Here is a 24,859-nt window from a genome sequence, read left to right on the forward strand (position 1 = left end):
GAGGTGTCTCAAGAATTGAAGCACTTCCTGATGTTTTTTGGGGTTGTTCCTTGACGTAGAGACTCTTATACAGAGAAGGTGCTGAGAGTCTGTTTACCGAAGGTGGTACAAAATTTTGGAAAGATTTTTTCGACAGGTCTTGTGGTTCTGAATAACAAACCTCCTGGATTTTGGAGTGAGCTGGCGGTGCTGCTGTGGGATGCCTGTTCACGTCTTCTACGTGAGTAACCCCTGCTTTCTGATTTATGTAAAACTCATTGCGGTTTCTGTTTGTGGTACAGTTTTTGAGATGGTTTTGTAGACTTGTGGGACTGTCGAACCCAGCAACACAGTGGGCGCACGTGCCATCGGTTTTCTGCTTCACAATGTGGTTTACAGACTTTAAACAGTAGTGGCAGCGATAGGTTACCCCTTCATTCACACGGGTTACTTCTGTATGGGGAAAATGTCCTCCACAACGGTCACACAGATACATCATCTTTTCGGATTTTGGGGCCATCTGCCTGGACACTTGACCTCCCGGAGACGACAGGTGACAAGTTGTAAGATGATTGGCCATAGAATGCACCAAATTAAAAATCTGATGACACCGAAAGCATTTATAAGGCACATTGGACGTGTGGTTGAGTCGGTGTCGCATTATTCTTGTAGAAGTATCAAATGTTTTATGACAGAAATCGCATGTGTAAATTTTCTTTAAATCTAGTGCTCCCGTCTCCGAGTCGGATGCGGCTTGCGAGTTTGTCGATGGTAATATCTTTGTCGGGTTAGAGTGTGATCTTTGCTTGCAGACGCTTAGATGAAGACCCATTTCGGAGAGGGCAAACAAATTGCCGCAGTTCCGGCATACATGCGACTCTTTTGTATGCAGCTGTCTATGTTGCATCACCATAGTGCAACTGGCAAAACCCTGGCCGCAAAAATCGCATGTGAACACCTTTTCCCCATCAACTTTTCCACTCGCTTCCTTTGGCAGCACATATTTCATTTTTAAGTCACCCGGTTTGACAATACCATTGCGGTTGAGATTTGTTGGCACAAACTTGTGGTTGTTTGGGTGTGCACGGCAGCTGGCAAGATGGACTGTCATTTGCTTCTGTGAGACAACAGTCATATTGCAATACCGACACTTTGGAAGTTCTTCGGATGTGTGAAACTTCCGGTGTTTGATGAGATCCGGGATAGATTGGAAGGTAGCTGAACAGAAATCACAAGTAACAGGTGATGACGGGAAAATGACAAATGGGTTAGTGACAGGCTTCTTGGGCTGGAAACCATTGTTCACAAGGCTGGCTTTTATCCATTGACAGGAGGCAAGGTGGCGTGCCATAAAACCTGCACCCTTCGTGGAAAACTTACAAACACGGCATGTATATTCTTTTTCATCTGTATGCTTACGACGATGACGCATGATCCAGTTGCTGCCACCATACGTTTTGAGACAGAAATCACAGTAAAACTGTTTTGGTATTGATTGGTTCGGAGATGAGCCCGCCGGGGAATTGGCTTGCACGCATCGTTCAAGATGCTGACATACCTCTATGCATTTTGAATATTTCTTTCCGCATTTATGGCAGCTAGACGATAGGGAATGCTTTCCGCGGTGGGTAAGTAAGCTGATCACGTCAGGGAATTTACTCGAACAATAATCGCAGGAGAATTTAGTGCCTGTTTTGAATGGTTTTTCTTGTTCCTGGAGTTGGTCTTTAGAAATTTGGGAAGAAATAGATTTACCTTCTGCATCGCTGAAATTCAAAGACTTGCTTTCCACATCGCTGAAACTTAGAGACTTGCTTTCTGCATCGCTGAAATTTAGAGACTTGCTTTCTGCATCGCTGAAATTTAGAGACTTGCTTTCTGCATCGCTGAAATTTAGAGACTTGCTTTCTGCATCGCTGAAATTCAGAGACTTGCTTTCCACATCACTGAAATTCAGAGACTTGCTTTCCACATCACTGAAATTCAGAGACTTACTTTCGACATGACTCAAATTTAGAATTTTACATTTCGTATTGTTCAAATTTGAAGTTTTACTTTCTGCATTGATCAAATTTTGAGTTTTACTTTTGACATTATTTAAATTTTGAATCTTACTGTCTACATTGCTCAAATTTTGAGCCTTGCTTTTGACATAGTTCAAATTTTTGGCATTGCTCAAATTTAGTGCCTTGCTTCCTACGACACTCAAATTTAGAATCTTATTTGAGGAAGCATTGGTTGGTATGTCTTTATTTTCTTTCTTTGTCATGCTACTGACTTTTTTCCGTTGAACCAAGTCTAATGGAGACAATGTTTTCGGAAAGTAATCAATATTCTGATTATCTCCAGGTGTTGACAATCCTTTCGGAGATGCTTTTGTATTCTTGCTTGATTTGTCTGCAGAATCAGATCGGAATGATAGATTCATCGGAGTTGAGGCTGCTGGAATATTCTCGATTTTGATATGCGCAGGCAAGGGAAAACTGTTATTTGCTAATTTCGGTCTGGCATCTGTTATGTTCGATTTAGAATTGTTTAAGAATGAGTTGTCACATTTATTTGAAAAAGACTGATTTGAAATTAAGTTACTGATGATAGCTGTAGTACGAGGGATTTCATGGTTGCTTGGTGCAGTTTTTAGGATTGGTTTGACTGCGACTGACGGACTCGAAGAATTATGACACGATCGAAGATGTTGGCTTATCTCAACAGATCTGTTGAATGAACATTTACAATTCCGGCACACATATGGAAATTCTGAAGTATTGTGGCTGCGTCGATGTCTCATTACCCAACGAGCTGACGCATAATTTTGACCACAGATATCACATTGAAAACCCCTTTCATGTTCGTCTTCGACAGCTCCTTCCGCCGTGCTTGATGATGACTGAGACAATGTAGTGGATGTACCCTGCATCTTTGGGCAGATAGATAAATGCTTGCCCAGCTCTACTGACCGATTAAACTTTAATTGGCACCGTTGACACGTGAGAGTTTCACCCCCTTCATGATGCTTACGGTGTCGTATGACCCATCTTCCGCTGGCAAACTTTTGCTGACAAAAATCGCACAAATAAACAGGGTTGTCTCCTGTAGTCTCAGACAACACACTTGGTTCAATTTTCACGTCGTCTTTGCTAAATTTCTTTTTGGCGTCATCAGCAGACTCAGACGTCTTTGGCTTAGCGCTTGCCTTTGCTGCGCTTGCTTCAAGCTCGTCATCAATTAACGCACATCCAGCAGCCAGGTGCCGTCCTAACTCTACTGTACGATCAAATGCAAGAGAACAGATCTGGCAGATGTAGTCGTCAGTGTGCTGTTGTCGGTGGCGAATCACCCAGCGTATTGATGCAAACTTTTGGGAACAAAAGTCACATCGAAATCGGCGCTTCAGTGGACTGTTCTTCTCAGCATCCTTTTCCTTCTCCTTTTCTTTTTTTTCTGTCTCCTTTTCTTTTTTTACTATCTCCTTTTCTTTTTTTTCTGTCTCCTTTTCTTTTTCAGCTGTAGCAGCTTTAACGCTGGTTTCTTTCTTATCTGCCACAACTTTAGAATTTGTGTTGGGGGTTGTCTTGCGCACACCCACACAGTTTGCTAAATGTCGGCCAAAATCTGCTGATTTGTCGAAGGTTTCAAAGCACGCCCGGCACCAATAATTGCCCAAATCATCGACATGCTGCTTCCTGTGACGCATAACCCATGAGACAGAGGCAAAGGACTGGGAACAGAAATCGCACGCATAGGATTTGCCACTGGTCGTCTCGACAGGGAGGGGCAGTGTTGATGAACAGGCATTATTCGAGGAGGACGTGTCTGAACACAAAGGCGATGCTGTTTCTTGTCGGCATTCTGCCAGGTGATGACCAAGATCTGAAGATTGCAGGAATTTTATTTGGCAAACATTGCATTTCAGCTGCGCGTCCTCATGGTGTTTTTTACGATGCCGCATCACCCAAGTAACGGACCCGAAACTCTGCTCGCAAAAGTCACAGACGTAAGTTTTCTTTGCGTCTTTCGCCTCAACGGACGACTCCTCTGACATATCATCTTCGCCATCGTCACTTTTTTTCGCATCCCCAGTTTCTTTAGAAGTTGTTGTCTCTGATGAGCATTTCTTCGCCTGGTACCCAGCATGCACTTTCTTGGCAACAGTTTTTCGTTTTTGTTTCTCCGACAGTAATCCTGTGACAATGAGTGGCGGCTTCGACTTTTGGTCATTCTTATTCGGCAAGTTTGCCGTTTTCGGAACGTCATTACATTTTGGACAGGTAGCTTGTTCGGATTCAGTGGTCTTTGGAACAAAAGTAAATTTGCAAGAACAACATTGTCTCGAACCGATCAAGATTGGAGACTTGTTTATGTGAGGCACACGTTCAACGATGGGTTGCGATTTTGCGAGAGACGGAGATTTAGATGCTTCTCCATGAATTTCCGTTTTGAGATATTTCTTACTAGATATTCCCAGATCTTCATCCGTAGTGGAATCATACAGCTTCCCAGAAGCAGGACTTGGTGTAATTGATGATGAAGCTGGGACTATGTCAGTGTCACTTGAAGAAACTTTTACTGGCACCGATAATATTTTTTTTATGTCTACGCCTTCCTTTCCACTACTACTGCTGATTGCTGTGTCAGTCAATTCTGTGTCTGGGCTTGATAGATCTTCTGAAGCCGAAGCCAAGTGCTGGCCCAATAGGTTGGCATCAGGAAACTTCTGCTGGCAGCAATTGCAAATCAGCTTGCTCTCTTTGTGCACACGACGCCGATGCGACATCATGAGTGATAAATTTGTAAAGACCTGTGCGCAAAAATCGCACTGAAATGCTTTTGAGGCATCAAAGTTCTTCTTTGCCGGTTTGCTTCTTGGTTTGTTGAAGAGAAGCTTTTGCCGTCGATGAGGAGACGCAAACGGTCTACGATTGGGGGCCACTTTCCGACGTCTACTGTGAGCGTGAACATGATCGGCAAGATTTGCTACGGAACCTAAAAGCCGTGAACACTGCAAGCAATGATAAGCCTTGGCACCATGGCTTGACCATCGATGAAGGTTGATCTCATACAAGGAAGAGAAAACAAGCTGGCAGAGCGAGCACGTATGTTGCACCTGGTGAGGAAAAGAAAAAAAAAATTATAAAATTTTTAAAAAAACATTATACAATGGTAACAATAAATTAATTTTTAAATAAAATCACAATTCACTGCATGTATTTTTAAGTAGGAAACAACGATTAATATATGGAATAGTGGATAAATGTATAAACAGACCAATATTCTGCTCGATACAAACAATTTTAATCCTTGGTGCAGAAAGGATTTTATTCAATAACGATTAAGGTTTGTATATTATTTTGATTTGAATTCATTACTGAGATGAGTATTATTTATATTAATTTATTTATTGCGAACTATTATTCTCATCTTTATTAGTTGTTGTTTCACAACGTTTTGGCCAACTATTCCTCTGGCCTTCGTCAGGTGGTAAATTAAATTAAGATTAAGATTATTTGAAATGTAGTTGCTTTGAAATGTCAGTGGGTGGCTATGTAACATAGTGCATGTGAGCATGTAGGTAAGTATCAGCAGCAGCAAAGGATGGCTGGCTTGCAAAGAGATTAGCAGCAGCAGCAGCAAAAACAAAACGCACATGTTCAGATTAGGACGTGTGCACGAGAAAAGGGAAAAAAGGAGAAAAATACGGCATGTGATCGGGGCAGAAGGAAAGTGTCAAAGAGAATGGAAGTGTAAAGTCAAAGACGAGAATGGATCAGCTGTGCCCAGCATGTGGTTGGAAGAGAAATATGTGCTAGACTAAAATAGACAAGTGGCAGTGAAAGACTTTTTAAGTTGTGTTGAAAGTAACGCTAATAAGAAATTTTGTTAAAAAAAAAAAAAGAAAAAAAAGAAAAAAGAAAAAAAGAAAAAAAAAAGAAAAAAAGAAAAAAAAAGAAAAAAAGAAAAAAAAAAGAGAAAAAAAGAAAAAGAGAAAAAAAAAGAAAAAAAAAAGAGAAAAAAGAAAAAAACAATGCTAGTCTGGATTTTTATTTATTTTGTCTGTTTGTAAAGTTTGTAACGTCTGATAGTAATGTTTGTTTATAATGTCCATGTTACAGTTGTGCCCTCTCCCTGTATTAAAAAACCAAAAAAACTTTGATGTGAACAAAGATAATATTCCAAAAAGCATGTAGTTTTTTATTTTTATAAAGAATTTTTAAATGATTTTAAGTGATTAATGAGAAATCATAGGTATTACAAGGCTGATCTTACAAGTTTAAATTATTGTGAAATTATCTGTTCTTGTTTCTTCAAGATGGCAATGCGAGACAGCCCCTTTTTCATTACTCATAAAATTTGATTTTTTTATTTTAAAATAAAACTACTTGATCAATTTATGTGATTTTTGGAATATGACAGTTTCCTTCTATCATGAGTACATACATCATACAATTTTTTATTTTTGTTTTTAATTTATGGTGAATTCTGGACAAGAACAGAGATGTGTTCTTATTTTTTTTTACTAATTTGTTGCCATACTTATCTACGATTCAATATTTACTTACACTTTTTAAATGGTGAGGGGGGGGGTATATTTCTTGATTTTCTTTCAAACAAATGCAAACTTAACCAAAAAAAAAACTTCAGTTGTGTAGTATTGTTATTCTCACAAAGTTTTATGAAAACAGTCGATATTTTTAATTGCGTTGATGGAAGTAATTTGGGGTTTGATCTTGAGAATTTATTAAAGATTAGGAATTATTAGGAATCCTTCGCAAACAGATATTCCAGCTACGACTACAAAATTAAAACAAAAACTTCTCAACCAGCAATGCGCACGACAAATAACGCCCTACTTTAGAACTTATATTTCAAACTCTTTGAATAAAGATTCACAGGCAATATAAATTGGAACAAATATATTGAGGACATTGCAAAAGTTGCTGCAAAAGAGGTGGGCTCCCTCTATTGTGCTAGAAAATTACACCAGAGAGTATTCTGCATGTCTACAAAGCCACCTGCATGGAATATAGTTGCCTCATCATCACAATGTTGCATCTACCACTCTCCAACCCCTGCCTCATCATCACAATGTTGCATCTCTTTGCCTGTTTTACTGTGCTCTGATGTACTCATAGCACTTATGTCCTCTAACGTATATACGCCTCACTAACCCATCAAAAAACAAAATTCCACCCCTTCACTATTGAGATTCTTATATACCGGAAAGCATTCTATTCTAATAGTTTTTTCTCTAAGATTGTTAGACTTTTGAATTCCTTCCCTGTTTCCTGCTTCTCCGACTATATTAACCTGTAGTAGTTTAAATGTAATGTGAACAAACATCTTTCTACTCAACGTTCCCTCTTAGACATGATCTCAAATAGTAACCTCTTATGTCCACCTAGCAATATACTTTGTTTGCAATAAAAATAATAAACAACAAAAAAATCTCCCCAATTTTTCCTTAAAAAAAAGAAGAAAATAAGCAAATTCCTCAGCTTAATTAAAAACAAGCTCAATCACTGATTTCCCAGAAGACAAAAAAAATTCCTGAATTTTCCCTAAAATCAAGTCAACTGATTTTCAGTGTTACGACGTGCACAACAATTGTTATTTCTCACATAACTCTATCGTACATGGGGTGTTAAAAAGACAAGTTTTCACATTAGTAGAATTAAGAAGAATTAATTTTTTTTTTAACAGTTAAGTCAAAGGTTAGGCTGACATGTACCAGAAGTTACATCGCAGAAGGAAGTATGTGGCAGAATTGTGCGATTGATTCTTATTCGTGTTCAATGTCTACATGAATGGATGAAATTTTGAAGGCTCTTCCACCATCCTCACAAGTAACAGGAGGGGGGAGGCGGATGGCCAGGAAGATGCATTTCATCTCCATGTACTTGCTATAAAAAACATTCCAAACTCCAGAGCAAATAATGGAGTTAATTGTTCTGCTTTTTAATTTGCTTCCATTATCAGCGTCACAAAATCAACAATTCTTTGACTGGCATAAATACAGACAGACCTCACTATCCATTGATGCAACTATTTACAAATTGTTAACAAGAGACTCAACTGTTGTATGTTGTCAAGAAAAGTTACGGGCCGTCATGTGCGGGTCAAGATGACTTCCTATTTAACGTCACAAATTACTTATTTGTGACACTCAGAAAAGTTTTCAAAATGTTTGAGAAGCTCTACATCCAAATTCAACCATAGCTATATTATTATACAACCGGATAATAATAATCCTTAAGATTGGCCAAATTTTAATGTTTTCAGAAACCTCTAATAGGGATTGAAACCCCACAAAAATTAACCTCTTTTCCACGTACAGAATGGCATCTTTGATAAGCAGCATGTGAGTATTTTTTTTTTTTTTTAGAAGCAACTATTTTGCATATCTGTGACGTGTCTATAACGTGTCTATGAGGTGGGAACATCAATCAATACAGAATTATTTAGAGGAGCCAGTCGTCAATATACACGCATTTCATATGCACATGTCCATTTCAGTAAATATTTGGTGTTTACTGGCAACAGTTCATCTCAAATGCTACTATTCGTTCTCATTGCAACATATCCTTCCCGCAACAAATTTTCCTCTTCGCTGATTCGTCATCAACAAAATGATTTCATCCACAAAATCATTGAACACACATCTTTTTTTTCATACCTCAATTAACCACTAAATTGTGACCATTCAAATTTGTTCAAAAATATTGCGTTGTGAGCTATTTTTTTTTTTTTTTTTTTACATAGGAATCACCACTTATCAAGGCCCGAGGCCACTCGAGGATCAGGATTAAATGGTTATTGAGTCAGCGATGAAAATTTGGTAGATTGGATTACTTAAGGGGGCAGAATAACACAAATTCAAAAATCTATGGATGCAAAAAAAATAAAAAAGATTAGATTTAGACCCAGAAAACAGCAATTTTTCCCTCTTTGTCAGAAACATCACTGATAGAATGTGAGGACTAAAGGACAAAATAAGGGAGCGAGAGTTACGTGGCTGCAAAAGTTAAGCCAAGTATATATGAACTCATACTTTTGCAAAGTTTATTAGTAAAAATGGCGGATAAAGATGGATGGAGCAAATATACTTACTTTGCTTTGTTTATCATTTGGTGTCGTTAGCACGTGACACTTGTGGTGTTGGAGAAGTCTTTGATTGGAAAAAGTTTTCAAACAAGCCTGGCATTGGTAATGAACCTCCAAGAAATGTTCTTTTTTCATGTGAACACAGAATTTGGCGTACGACTTAGAACTGAATGTGGCCGTGCATATGCTGCATGTCAGCGCATCAGCGTTTGCCCCCGATCCGAATTTACCACCTTTCCTCGATTGGCGTGGGGACTGACGGACATGTGGCATAACTCTTTCAAGGTGGCGCTGTTTTGCATTCTTTATTTCTTCACTTTTGTCTTCCAACTTCTTTTTTGGGGCACTTTGGGACGTCCCACTGATGGGGCTTTTGGTCGAACTCATGGTTTGGTATTTACAGAAAATCGTTATCGACTTTCGAATAATTCAAGATCAGAAAATTCTGTAAAATAAAAAATAAAACTTCAGAAAAAAACAATGCTAATATATTTTATCTACAGGATGTTTTGAAAATAAATAACTTTACGATTATCTTCGATACATGTAACAGAGCCTTTGTTTTATGGACAGGTTGCTTTTGTAAAAGAATTCAAAGCGCTTGTTCAAAGAGAGGCCACATATCAATTAAAAAAAACAAACAATATTACTTACATAACTAGTATGCATTACTTATTGCACGCCTCTTGTAAGTTACGTAAGTAATATTGTTTTTTAATCGAGTTTTATTAGTCCAATAACTTTGCATATTTGAAGGACTCGATATATTTTCAAAAATTCATTAAAAATAAATACAAGTCTTTCTGCCTTTTTATGGTCAAAAATTGTTTACATTTTTATTTCTGTTTCATTTGTGCATACATACAGATTTTTTTTTTTTTAAATTTTACATGCATCTATCAAAAATTGGCCGGCAAAACAAAAAAGAAAATGCAAATCTTATTTTGTACGTTGTATTTAAAACAAAAAATGTTGTAACTTAAAAGTCATTGGACTAATAAAACTTGAATAAAAAACAATATTACTTACATAATTGCCAGGTCGAAAATAGTAATATATCAAAAAATTACGAAAATTAATTGAATAGAAAGTTAGTTATAGTTAAAAGTAATTTTTATGGAAAATTGGGTAAAATTGCATTTTTCTTAGATGTTTTAGAGTAGACCATTAAGATAGCAGAAACAGGGGACATAACTCAGAAAGCATATTTTAGATTACATTATAATGGCGATCACCATGATTAGCCGATAGCTAAAGACTTTTTTTACTAACAGTTGTTCTATTTGATGAATTTTTATAATTTTTGGATATATTACTATTTTCCACATGGCAATATTTTTTTTTTACTTAAAAAGATATAGTAAAAAAAACTTGTCGCCTTTGTACAAGCACCGAATTCCATTGCTAATCGAATTTCCTTGGTTTTGATTGGTGTTGATCAGATTTTTATCTTATTTTAATAAGTCCCAAACTGTCAACCAAACTCCAACCCCTGTCTCATCACCACAGTATTGCATCCCTGTTCCTGTTTTACAAATACTCTAATAGTACGTATTTTGACAAACTTGTAGCACTTGCATGCTATATAAACATCTCCGACTAAACCAACAGAAAAATCCCACCCCTTCACTGCTACAAAACCTTCTACTCTAATAGTTTCTTTTCTTGAACTGCTGAACTTTGGAATTCCCTCCTTGTTTCCCACTTCTCTGATTGTATTAACATGTTGAAAGTTAAATGTAATGTGAACAAGCATCTCACTTTTCAGTTCTAAAAGATTTTGTCTGCTGTATTTTGTTGCTTGAAATAAGAAGGGTCAATATTTACAAGATGCCAACTGGACACCCCAAGTTGACTATCAAACAAGACACGGCTGATCATAATGGTGAGATCTTTCTTCTGAGCCCCATAGCTCATGTTTGGTGCAATTATCTCATGATGTTGTTGGTGTATATAGCAACACCAGATCCAGGTTTATTTTACTCGTGATCCTATGACAAGGATAGCGTTTATCTATCGCAAATGTGAAAATCATAATGCACTAGCAGTCACATTGTTACGTGTTAGATGTGAACAATAAAAATGTTAATATTCAAACCATAAACAAAGAATGTGTTTATAATTTTCATCTGTTTTGTCTGGCATCATTATTAAAAAAACAAAGTTCCATTTATATTCCGTTATTTTGAAATGGTTTCGTTTTTGAACTATTGCAGAATATATCCAATTGGAGTTGCTATTTGATGACGGGAAATAGCTTACAATTTTTAACTCTTATGTGAAATAATGTTGAGAAATAGTTTTCTGAAAAAAAAAATGTGCATATGCATAAACATTGACAAGTTTTCATCTTTGAAGATTACAATATATATATATATATATATATATATATATATATATATATATATATTAGGTTAAAGGTATTCAAGAGTGATAATGAATTAAAGGAAATTATTAAGAGTGCTCAATAAAAGAACAAGATAGATATTAATATAAACAAATTTACATGGTCACGACACGACATGCTAATATTTCAGACAAATGGTAAGTTTAAACCAGAAGTCATTGTCAGGTGACTTACTAAATGGTTGCTTTCCACAAACGAAACCGGTCCTCAAAACACAAGTACCAAGTGTCATATATACACAGATACACACACACACACACTAATATATATATATGCACATTCACACATCTATACGGCATAATTACATTGACACACTGGTTCCCATTAGATCAGAGTTAAGCAATGTTAAGCCAAGCCAGTATTAAAATGGGTAACCATTTCAGAAAATTACCATGTGCTGTATTTACTTTCTTATCTTAGCATTGTTTCCAGTTGTCCTGAACTTCTTCACGTTATTAGAATTAAGCAATGCCGAAACGGGGGAGACATGGCTGGAGATTGTGCAAGTCTTGCTTCTCAATTACGTGCGCAGCTACATTTACGGGGGTTGAATGTGGATGCACTCAAAACGATCTTGTCATCCCTAGGACACAGCATACTTTGTATTTGGCAGGTTCTATGAATGCTCACACACGACCAGATTGACCACTGATAACATGTCTTCCAAAAATGATTGAATCTGATGAATGCTTGGTCTCACCATTACACGTTAGAGTTCAAATGACAGTCGACAGAATGGCATCTCTCATGCTCTCCAACAAATAAGTAGTTCAAAAGACAAAGCAGTGTACCATCGTCTGGGACAGGAAGGGTGTCATCCTCCTGGATTTCATGTTGACTTAATTCTGACTGCTATATTCACAAAAATTGAAGTCCCAGATTGCCCATGAAAAACCAGAGAAAATGGAAACATTCTGTTTGCAATACGATAACAATGCCACACACAAGTTTGAAGAGCATGTAATGTATGACAAAGTTCGGCTGGATGGTGCTGCCTCACCCACTGTATAATCTCGACCTGGCACTGTCAAACTTCCATTTGTTCAGACCTCTACAGGAGACATTATGTGGGCAGCATTTTTTTTGACAACGATGCTATAAGAGCAGCCTTAAAAAAATTTACTATTTCAACAAGCACTGAATTTTACGACTGAGTCACCAAAGCTCTTGGGCATCGTTGGCAAAAGTGCATTGAGAATGGTGGTGACCATGTAGAAAAATAAATTCGAAAACCCAAAACATCGCTCGCGTTAATGGTCCTATTCTTATCTTTGTAGCTCTTCAGTATTTTAAGGAGGCATTTGCAGATCTTGAATATTTTAAGGAGGCATTGCTATGGGAACAACCATCATATTAAACTGGAAATACATGTAAACATGGATTCCATGAACATAGCTTCTTTCCTAGAACTGTCCACCAGCGGAATTCTGTCCTGCTGGTCTGCTTTCCAGTTGACAATAATATTGTCGTCATCAAGTCCAACGTAAACAAGTTCTTCTTAACCATCCTCACAAATAATCTAATTATACCAAATTTCCACCATGAACGATTTCTACACTACTGGCTAATGACTACACACATTAACCCTTATCCTCGAGTGGTATTTAGGCTTTAATATGTGGTAACTCCTTTGTAAAACACAGCAAACATATTCATCATTATTACATTAAAGAAATGAGCACTGTCATTTGTACAATTCTTTTGAAATAACCAATGGTACTGCTTGTAAAGTTGATCAAGGTCATGAAAAGGCAAAAGATATAGACGTGTATACACCTCATGAAAACAAATCAGAAAAATTGACCTTCATCTGATGACGTCACTATTAAGTATACAATGACTACAGTACAAAATTGTGTATCTGCAGAAAAATTACCTTCAAGAAAATTGCAAAATAGACACAAAATCTAGCGATATGTATTATATGTGTATAAACGGAGATAATTTATATCATGTGTACAACATCCGCATAACATATTTGTAGTATATATATATCACACAAAACATATATACACATAGTAAAAAAAGATACACATATTACATGCGTATATAAAATAACAATTATTTAGATGATCATTATTTTTATATACATGATATATATATATATATATATATACAAATATATATAGATATAAATACCCATGATATATATATATATATGTATATATATATACATACATACACATGATATATACATATATACATGATATATATGTATATATATAGATATATACATGATATATATATAACTATGTATATGATATATATATATATATACATATATACATGATATATATATACATATATACATGATATATATATATATATATACATATATACATGATATATAACTATACATATATACATGATATATATATATATATATACATATATACATGATATATAACTATACATATATACATGATATATATATATACATATATACATGATATATATATATATACATATATACATGATATATATATATATACATATATACATGATATATATATATATACATGATATATATATATATACATATATACATGATATATATATATATATACATATATACATGATATATATATATATACATATATACATGATATATATATATACATATATACATGATATATATATACATATATACATGATATATATATATACATATATACATGATATATATATATATACATATATACATGATATATATATACATATATACATGATATATATATACATATATACATGATATATATATATACATATATACATGATATATATATATATATATACATATATACATATATACATGATATATATATATACATATATACATGATATATATATACATATATACATGATATATATATACATATATACATGATATATATATACATATATACATGATATATATATATACATATATACATGATATATATATATACATATATACATGATATATATATATATATATACATATATACATGATATATATATATATACATATATACATGATATATATATATACATATATACATGATATATATACATATATACATGATATATATATAACTATATACATGATATATATACATATATACATGATATATATATAACTATATACATGATATATATATAACTATATACATGATATATATATAACTATATTCATGATATATATATAACTATATTCATGATATATATATAACTATATTCATGATATATACATACATATATACATGATATATATATAACTATATACATGATATATATATAACTATATACATGATATATATATAACTATATACATGATATATATATAACTATATACATGATATATACATACATATATATACATGATATATACATACATATATATACATGATATATACATACATATATATACATGATATATACATACATATATATACATGATATATACATATATATATACATGATATATACATACATATATATACATATATACATACATCATATATACATACACATATATACATGATTATATATATATATACACATATATACATGATTATATATATATACACACATATATACATGATTATATATACATGAATATATATATATACACATATATACATGATTATATATATATACACACATATATACATGATTATATATACACACATATATACATGATTATATATATATACACACATATATACATGATTATATATACACACATATATACATGATTATATATACACACATATATACATGAATATATATATATACACATATATACATGAATATATATATATACACATATATACATGATTATATATATATACACACATATATACATGATTATATATACACACATATATACATAATTATATATACACACATATATACATAATTATATATACACACATATATACATAATTATATATGTATATATATACATGATCATATATATATATATATATACATGATTATATATATACATGATTATATATATATATATACATGATTATATATATATATATATATACATGATTATATATATATATATATATATACATGATTATATATATATATATATATATACATGATTATATATATATATATATACATGATTATATATATATATATATATATACATGATTATATATATATATATATATATATACATGATTATATATATATACATGATTATATATATATATACATGATTATATATATATATACACATGATTATATATATATATACATGATTATATATATATATATATACATGATTATATATATATATACATGATTATATATATATATACATGATTATATATATATATACATGATTATATATATATATACATGATTATATATATATATATATACATGATTATATACATATATATATACATGATTATATACATATATATATACATGATTATATACATATACATGATTATATACATATATATATACATGATTATATATACATATACATGATTATATATACATATACATGATTATATACACATATACATGATTATATACATATATATATATACATGATTATATATATATATACATGATTATATATATATACATGATTATATATATATACATGATTATATATATATATATACATGATTATATATATATATACATGATTATATATATATACACACACATATATATACATATATACATGATTATATATATATACTAACATATTTACATATATACATGATTATATATATATACATGATTATATATACATATATACATGATTATATATATATACACACATATATATATACATGATTATATATATATATATACACACATATATATATACATGATTATATATATATATACACATATATATATACATGATTATATATATATATACACACATATATATATACACACATATATATATATATACATACATACATGATTATATATATATACATGATTATATATATATACATATATATATACATACATACATGATTATATTATATATATACATATATATATACATACATACATGATTATATTATATATATACATATATATATATATACATACATACATGATTATATTATATATATACATATATATATACATACATGATTATATACATATATACATGATTATATATATATATACATATATACATATATATACATACATACATATATATACATACATACATACATATATATACACATACATACATACATATATATACACATACATACATACATGATTATATATATACATATATACATGATTATATATATATACATATATACATGATTATATATATACATATATACATGATTATATATATATACATATATACATGATTATATATATATATATACATGATTATATATATATATATATATATACATGATTATATATATATATACATATATACATGATTATATATATATATACATATATACATGATTATATATATATATACATATATACATGATATATATATATATACATGATATATATATATACATGATATATATATATACATGATATATATATATACATGATATATATATATACATGATATATATATACATATATACATGATATATATACATGATATATATATATATATACATATATACATATATACATGATATATATACATATATACATATATACATGATATATATACATATATACATATATACATATATACATGATATATATACATATATACATGATATATATATACATATATACATGATATATATATACATATATACATGATATATATATACATATATACATGATATATATATACATATATACATGATATATATATATATATACATATATACATGATATATATATACATATATACATGATATATATATACATATATACATGATATATATATACATATATACATGATATATATATATATACATATATACATGATATATATATACATATATACATGATATATATATATATACATATATACATAATATATATATACATATACACATAATATATATATACATATACATAATATATATATACATATATACCTGATTTATATATATATACATATATACATGATATATATTTACATATATACCTGATTTATATATATATATACATATATACATGATATATATATATACATATATACATGATATATATATACATATATACATGATATATATATACATATATACATGATATATATATACATATATACATGATATATATATACATATATACATGATATATATATACATATATACATGATATATATATACATATATACATGATATATATATACATATATACATGATATATATATACATATATACATGATATATATATACATATATACATGATATATATATACATATATACATGATATATATATACATATATACATGATATATATATATATATATTTTTTTTTTTTACACTGTGATCACCACTTATCAAGGCCCGGAAGCCACTCAGGGATAAGGGTTATTGCAAGTACATTACGTTAGTGAGGAGATTTTATGAAGTGTTTAATTAGGGGGGGCGGTTCATTAGGAATTTGTTAACATTAGACTTGAAGACCTCCAAGTTGTAGTCCGGAGGGAAGCAGGCAGACGGAACAGAGTTCCACAGGCGTGCAGTTCTAAGAAAGAAGCTTTGCTCATGAAATCCGCGTTTTGATTTAGGCACAGATATAGAGTGGGGGAAATTTTTCACAGTGGATTCAGCTAGACGGGTGTTTTTCGTGAAAGATTGGCGAGGGGGGACCAGGGATTGGAGTTCAGACGAGCACCTGCCATGAAAATTACGATAAAACAAGGATAGGCTCGCAACGTCTCTTCTGTGGGAGAGGGGTTGCAGGGTAGAGAAAAGGGCATCCCCCACTAAACCACGAAGTCTATTTTGTACTCTGTCAAGGCATGATAGGCTGTTTTTGGCAGCTCCTGCCCAGATATGGCAACAGTATTCCATCCTTGGCCGTACTTGGCTTTTATATAGATAGAGAATTGCATCAGTAGTGAGATATCTTCTGGAGCGGTAGAAGGATCCCACCATCTTTCCTGCGACCTTGGCAACAGACTTGATGTATGTGTTCCATTTCAGATCAGGAGTAAAGGTCAAACCAAGAAGCTTGTCAAAACACGGGGCCTCACCCAGACGAGAGCCATCCATCACAATTGATGCCAGCTGGGGATCAGAGCGTTGATGATGTAAGGATAGGAGTTTGGTTTTGGGTGCATTAAAGGTAACTAGCCACATCTTCCCCCACTGAACCACGCGCTCGAGATCAGAGGAGAGAGAATCCGAGAGAACTTCGTCATTTACAGCCTTTGATGTGTTGCCGTAGATGGTCGTGTCATCAGCATAGATGTCAACGAATGATTTAAGTATGTGTTTAGGGAGGTCATTGATGTAGATCAGGAAGAGAGTTGGGCCCAGGATTGACCCCTGAGGGACTCCAGCATTTATATTGCAGGCCTCCGATTTTTGTCCATCTACCACTACTCTTATAAGCCTATCGGAGAGAAATGATTTAATGATTGAGAAAACATTTCCAGTTATACCGTAGCTGGAAATCTTGTGAAGTAGACCCTTATGCCATACTTTGTCAAAGGCCTTTGATATGTCAAGAGCAATTGCCCTAGAAAGGAAGCCTTTGTCAAGAGATTCACTAATCCTGTGAGATATAACCGTCAGTACATCTGCGGTAGATCTTGCAGAGCGGAAACCATATTGTGTGTCACTAAGAAGGTTATTCCTGCTGAGGTGGTTGACTATTTCTCTATTTAATATTGATTCCAGTAACTTACTCATAACACAGAGAAGACTTATTGGTCTGTATTGAGAGGGAGATGACTTATCACCTGAATTCTTAAATACAGGGCAAACTGATGAGGTCTTCCAGGGGGTCGGAAAGCACTTCTCCTTAAGGCAGCGTTTAAATAGTTTCGTAAGTATGGGAGCAAGTTCTGGTTGAAGCTTTTTTAACACTATAATTGGGATGCCATCAGGGCCAGTTGCTTTACTGGAATCTAGGTTTTTTATTAGCTTGGCGACCTCATGCACGGATATTTGTATGTTACCTAGCTTGTTCTGTGTTATAGGAGGAAATATGGGGAGTTGATGGCCTTCATCGCATAAGGTAGAATTAGCTGCAAAGTTCTTTGCAAATAGTTTGGCCTTGTCTGACGCTGACGAGATAACCTCTGGCCCATTGATAATGGTTGGGATAGAACGCACACTTCTGTTCAGGATCCTATTTGTTATTTGCCAAAACTGGTGGGAACCAAGCCGCTGATCAGCTACCTTGGATTTAACAGACTGGGCATATAGCTCTCTTGCATTTTTTATTACTCTTTTACAGTGGTTGCTGGCAGTCCTGAAAGCAGCTTTAGTCTCAGTGCATCTATTACGTTGGTAGTTATGGAAAAAGTGATTTCTGTGCGCGATAGCAGCAGCACATTCTGGGGAGAACCATGGCTGGCTGTTAGGTTTTTATTGGAATTTTTTAGATGGTATGAATTGGTCTATGCCTACAATTAACCATTCGGTCAGATCTGATACTATAGAGGACACTTCCTTTTTAAACATGGAGTGCAGAGGTAAATCAGATATGAATGTACGGAAGCTATCCCAGTCAGCCATAGAGTATCGGTATACAGTACGGTGGAGGGGTACGTCTGATGGCTTCTTACATTTTGTTTTTATCTTAACTGATACGACGGAGTGGTCGGAGGATCCTAAAGGAGAATGAACGGTACATGAACATAGCTCAGGGGAAGTTGAAAGAAAAAGGTCTAAGAGGCTTGCATATTGATTGGGTGTATCGGGCACACGGGTGGGCTCGCGAACAATCTGAGTGAGGTCATAAGCAATGGCAAAATCATGACAAAACCTCCCCTCATCATCTGTCTTATTTGAATGGGTCAGCCATTCCACGTTATGGACGTTGAAGTCACCACATATGTGGATGTTAGCCGAGGGATGTGAAGACAGTATGTGGTCTATTTTCTCAGATATGCTCTTAAAGATAGTAACTCCGCTGTTGTGGGGCCTATAGAGGGCAAATATAAATGCAGTGGTGTTAGCAAGTGCAACCCTGAAGCACATATAGGGTAAATTAGGATCTTCTCTAGAGATATCCTTGCCACATGGGAAGCCATCCTTAATGTAGGCACATATTCCATGCCCATGGCGATCTTGGGAGTCAGATTTAGCTGTTAAATTGGAGTATCCATTAATTATGAACTCATCTAGGGAAGTGGTCGGCCCTATTCCAGTTTCACATAGAAATAATATGTCCGGTTTCGTCTCCTGTAATTGGGTTTCAACCTCTGGAAGGTTGGAACGTAGACCCCTGATCTTGGAGAAGGAGACCTGGTAGTAGGGGTCTACGCTGGAAGATGGGGTTCTAGGTTTTTATTCTGGAGATATTTCATGTTGAGGTTTTGGGATTTGTGGAATAGGTCGGCATACTTGGTTAGAGCAGTACAGAGAGGGAAAGTAACAGAGAAAAAGACAGGAAAATTTTTTTTTTTATTTGCAGCACACGAAAAGGTAAAGCCGTAACAATTACCCACTAGTATGGCATCGAGAGGCCCCACCAGAGACTACTGCATGGTCCAGATCCACTCACCAAATGGCAATACAGCAGTCCCAGTACTTTGCGCCTGCTGATAGGACAGCCTCCTTCGTGGTTAATCCAAGGTTCAGGTCCCTGACTATCAGGCGGATAACGTCAGCCCAGACTAAAAGTTTACCTCCAGCACCCTTACTAGTGACATGGCAACAAGGACCGACAAAGACAGAAAAATATCCGACATCTCAGACTACTGGTCACCAAGTAGTACCGACCTTTAAGCAGCTTTTTCTTCACCCTTTGTCAGAAAACTCACTCATTGAATGAGGACTGAATGACAAAATAGGAGAAGCGAGAGTTACTGGAGCTGCCGATAAAACATCCACTGTATTATCTACTCTCCACATGATATATATATATATATATATATATACATGATATATATATATACATGATATATATATACACGATATATATATATATACACGATATATATATATATACATATACACATATATACATATACATATATACATGATATCTATATATATACATATATACATGATATATATATATATATACATAAATACATGATATATATATATACACAACAATACATGATATATATATATATATATACATATATACATGATATATGTATATATACACATAAATACATGATCTATATACACATAAATACATGATATATAAATATACATATATAGATGATATATATATATACACAAAAATACATGATATATATATATACATATATACATGATCTATATATATACATATATACATGATCTATATATATACATATATACATGATCTATATATATACATATATACATGATCTCTATATATACATATATACATGATATATATATACATATATACATGATATATATATACATATATACATGATATATATATACATATATACATGATACATATATACATATATACATGATACATATATACATATATACATGATATATATATACATATATACATGATATATATATACATATATACATGATACATATATACATGATATATATATACATATATACATGATATATATATACATATATACATGATATATATATACATATATACATGATATATATATATACATATATACATGATATATATATATATACATATATACATGATATATATATATATACATATATACATGATATATATATACATATATACATGATATATATATACATATATACATGATATATATATATACATATATACATGATATATATATACATATATACATGATATATATATACATATATACATGATATATATATACATATATACATGATATATATATACATATATACATGATATATATATACATATATACATGATATATATATACATATATACATGATATATATATATACATATATACATGATATATATATATAACATATATACATGATATATATATACATATATACATGATATATATATATATATATACATGTATACATGACATATATATATACATATATACATGACATATATATATATACATATATACATGACACATATATACATATATACATGACACTTATATACATGACATATATATACATATATACATGACATATATATATACACATGATATATATATATACCCATGATATATATATATATATACCCATGATATATATATATATACACATGATATATATATACACATGATATATATATACATGATATATATATACATATACACATGATATATATATATACATACATGATATATAAACACATGATATATATACATACACATCATATATATATACATCATATACATCATATATATATACATGATATATACATACACACATCATATATATATACATGATATATACATACACACATCATATATATATATACACATCATATATATATACATGATATATATATATACACATCATATATATATATATATGATATATATATACACATCATATATATATACATGATATATATATACACATCATATATATATATACATGATATATATATACACATCATATATATATATACATGATATATATATACACATCATATATATATACATGATAGATATATACACATCATATATATATACATGATATATATACACATCATATATATATACATGATATATATATATACACATCATATATATACACATCATATATATACACATCATATATATACATGATATATATATATATATACATCATATATATATATACCTGATATATATATATACACATCATATATATATATACATGATAGATATATATATACACATCATATATATATACATGACAGATATATATACACACATCATATATATATACATGATAGATATATATATACACATCGTATATACACTTGTGCCCGATATTATTCATACCCCTCGGATCTTTGAGATTTCTATAAGATTATTGCTCAAACCAGAAGGTAGACAATATTAAAGGGATTTCAAACAATAAATCAAGCATAAGCATTTAATTTAAACTCAACAAATAAATAAATTATGCAAGTTTGAAACATTATACAAAGAAAAACAATAATGGCACTAGTTCAAAATTATTCATACCTCTCTTACTAATACCCTTTATTCTTAATAACTGCCTGTAACCGTTTTGGATATTTATCAACAAGGTTTTTACAAGCATCAACACTGATTTTTGACCATTCTTCAATGCAGTAGTTCTCCAAATCCCTCAAATTTCTAGGTTTCCGCTTTTTAACCTCAGTTTTCAATATGTGCCAGAGGTTTTCGATAGGGTTCAGGTCGGGACTCTGGCTAGGCCATTCCAAAACATTAATTTGATTATCCTCAAACCATTTCTTGACTATTTTGGCAGTATGTTTTGGATCATTATCCTGTTGAAGGACCCAGTTTGGTCCTAAATGGAGCTTCTCCGCATCCTGTCTAATGTTTTTCTGGAGTATCTCCAAATATTGCTCCTTCTTCATGGTTCCATCTATCTTGACCAAACTACCTGGACCACTAGCTGAAAAGGAGCCCCAAAACATTAGGCTACCACCACCATGTTTCACCGTGGGTATGGTGTTCTTTGGGTTGTAAGCTTCTCCTTTCTTCCTCCAAACGTAAGAAGCATCCATATGGCCAAACAATTCAATTTTTGTTTCGTGAGTCCACAAAATACTTGAGAAAACGGACTCTGGAGAATTCACATGGTTCCTAGTAAACTTTAGACGTGCTGCAAGGTGTTTTCCGGTGTGCAATGGAGTCCTTCTTGGTCTTCTTCCTTTCAGACCATTTTCATGCAGAGTCCTTTGCAATGTTTGCCTTGATATTTTTATGCCAGAAGACTCCAGATTTTCTAAAATGTCCTTAGTAGTGGTGGTTGGATTTGCATTAACACTTCTTACAATATTCCTGGTGGCTCTAACAGACAGTTTCCTTTTCCTTCCTCTACCAATCAAGTTGTTTGTTGTGTGGTGGCTCTGGAATTTTTTGATGATGCTCTGTACTGTTGCTGTAGGGACCTCAAATTTCTTGGAAATTGACTTTTAACCTAAACCATCCTTCTGTGAATTCGCAATTTTAGTCCTAAGATCATTACTAAGCTCTTTTTTCTTCCCCATTCTAATAATTTTTATTCTTTTATTGGTTTTCAGTTGATATCATTTTAATTTCTGAAAAATGCAAAAAACGAAATGAAATTAATCAAAGGTTGTATAAAAGCATTCAAAATAAGAATCAA

At 31.9% G+C, this 24,859-nt stretch overlaps 1 protein-coding gene across 1 annotated transcript in view; it reads right to left on the minus strand.

Moving 5' to 3' along the window:
• Positions 1–24,859, minus strand: part of LOC145241969 (uncharacterized) — a gene marked incomplete at its 3' end in the record, with an annotated part of 88,094 nt that continues 63,235 nt past the window's right edge. The window contains 2 exon segments of the mRNA XM_080104837.1: positions 1–5,083; positions 9,085–9,523. Coding sequence (XP_079960963.1) covers positions 1–5,083; positions 9,085–9,465 — 5,464 coding nt within the window.

The sequence above is a fragment of the Euprymna scolopes genome, chromosome 21 (assembly GCF_053919585.1).
Source record: "Euprymna scolopes isolate OS-2025 chromosome 21, ASM5391958v1, whole genome shotgun sequence".
NCBI classification, from domain to species: Eukaryota; Metazoa; Mollusca; class Cephalopoda; order Sepiida; family Sepiolidae; genus Euprymna; species Euprymna scolopes.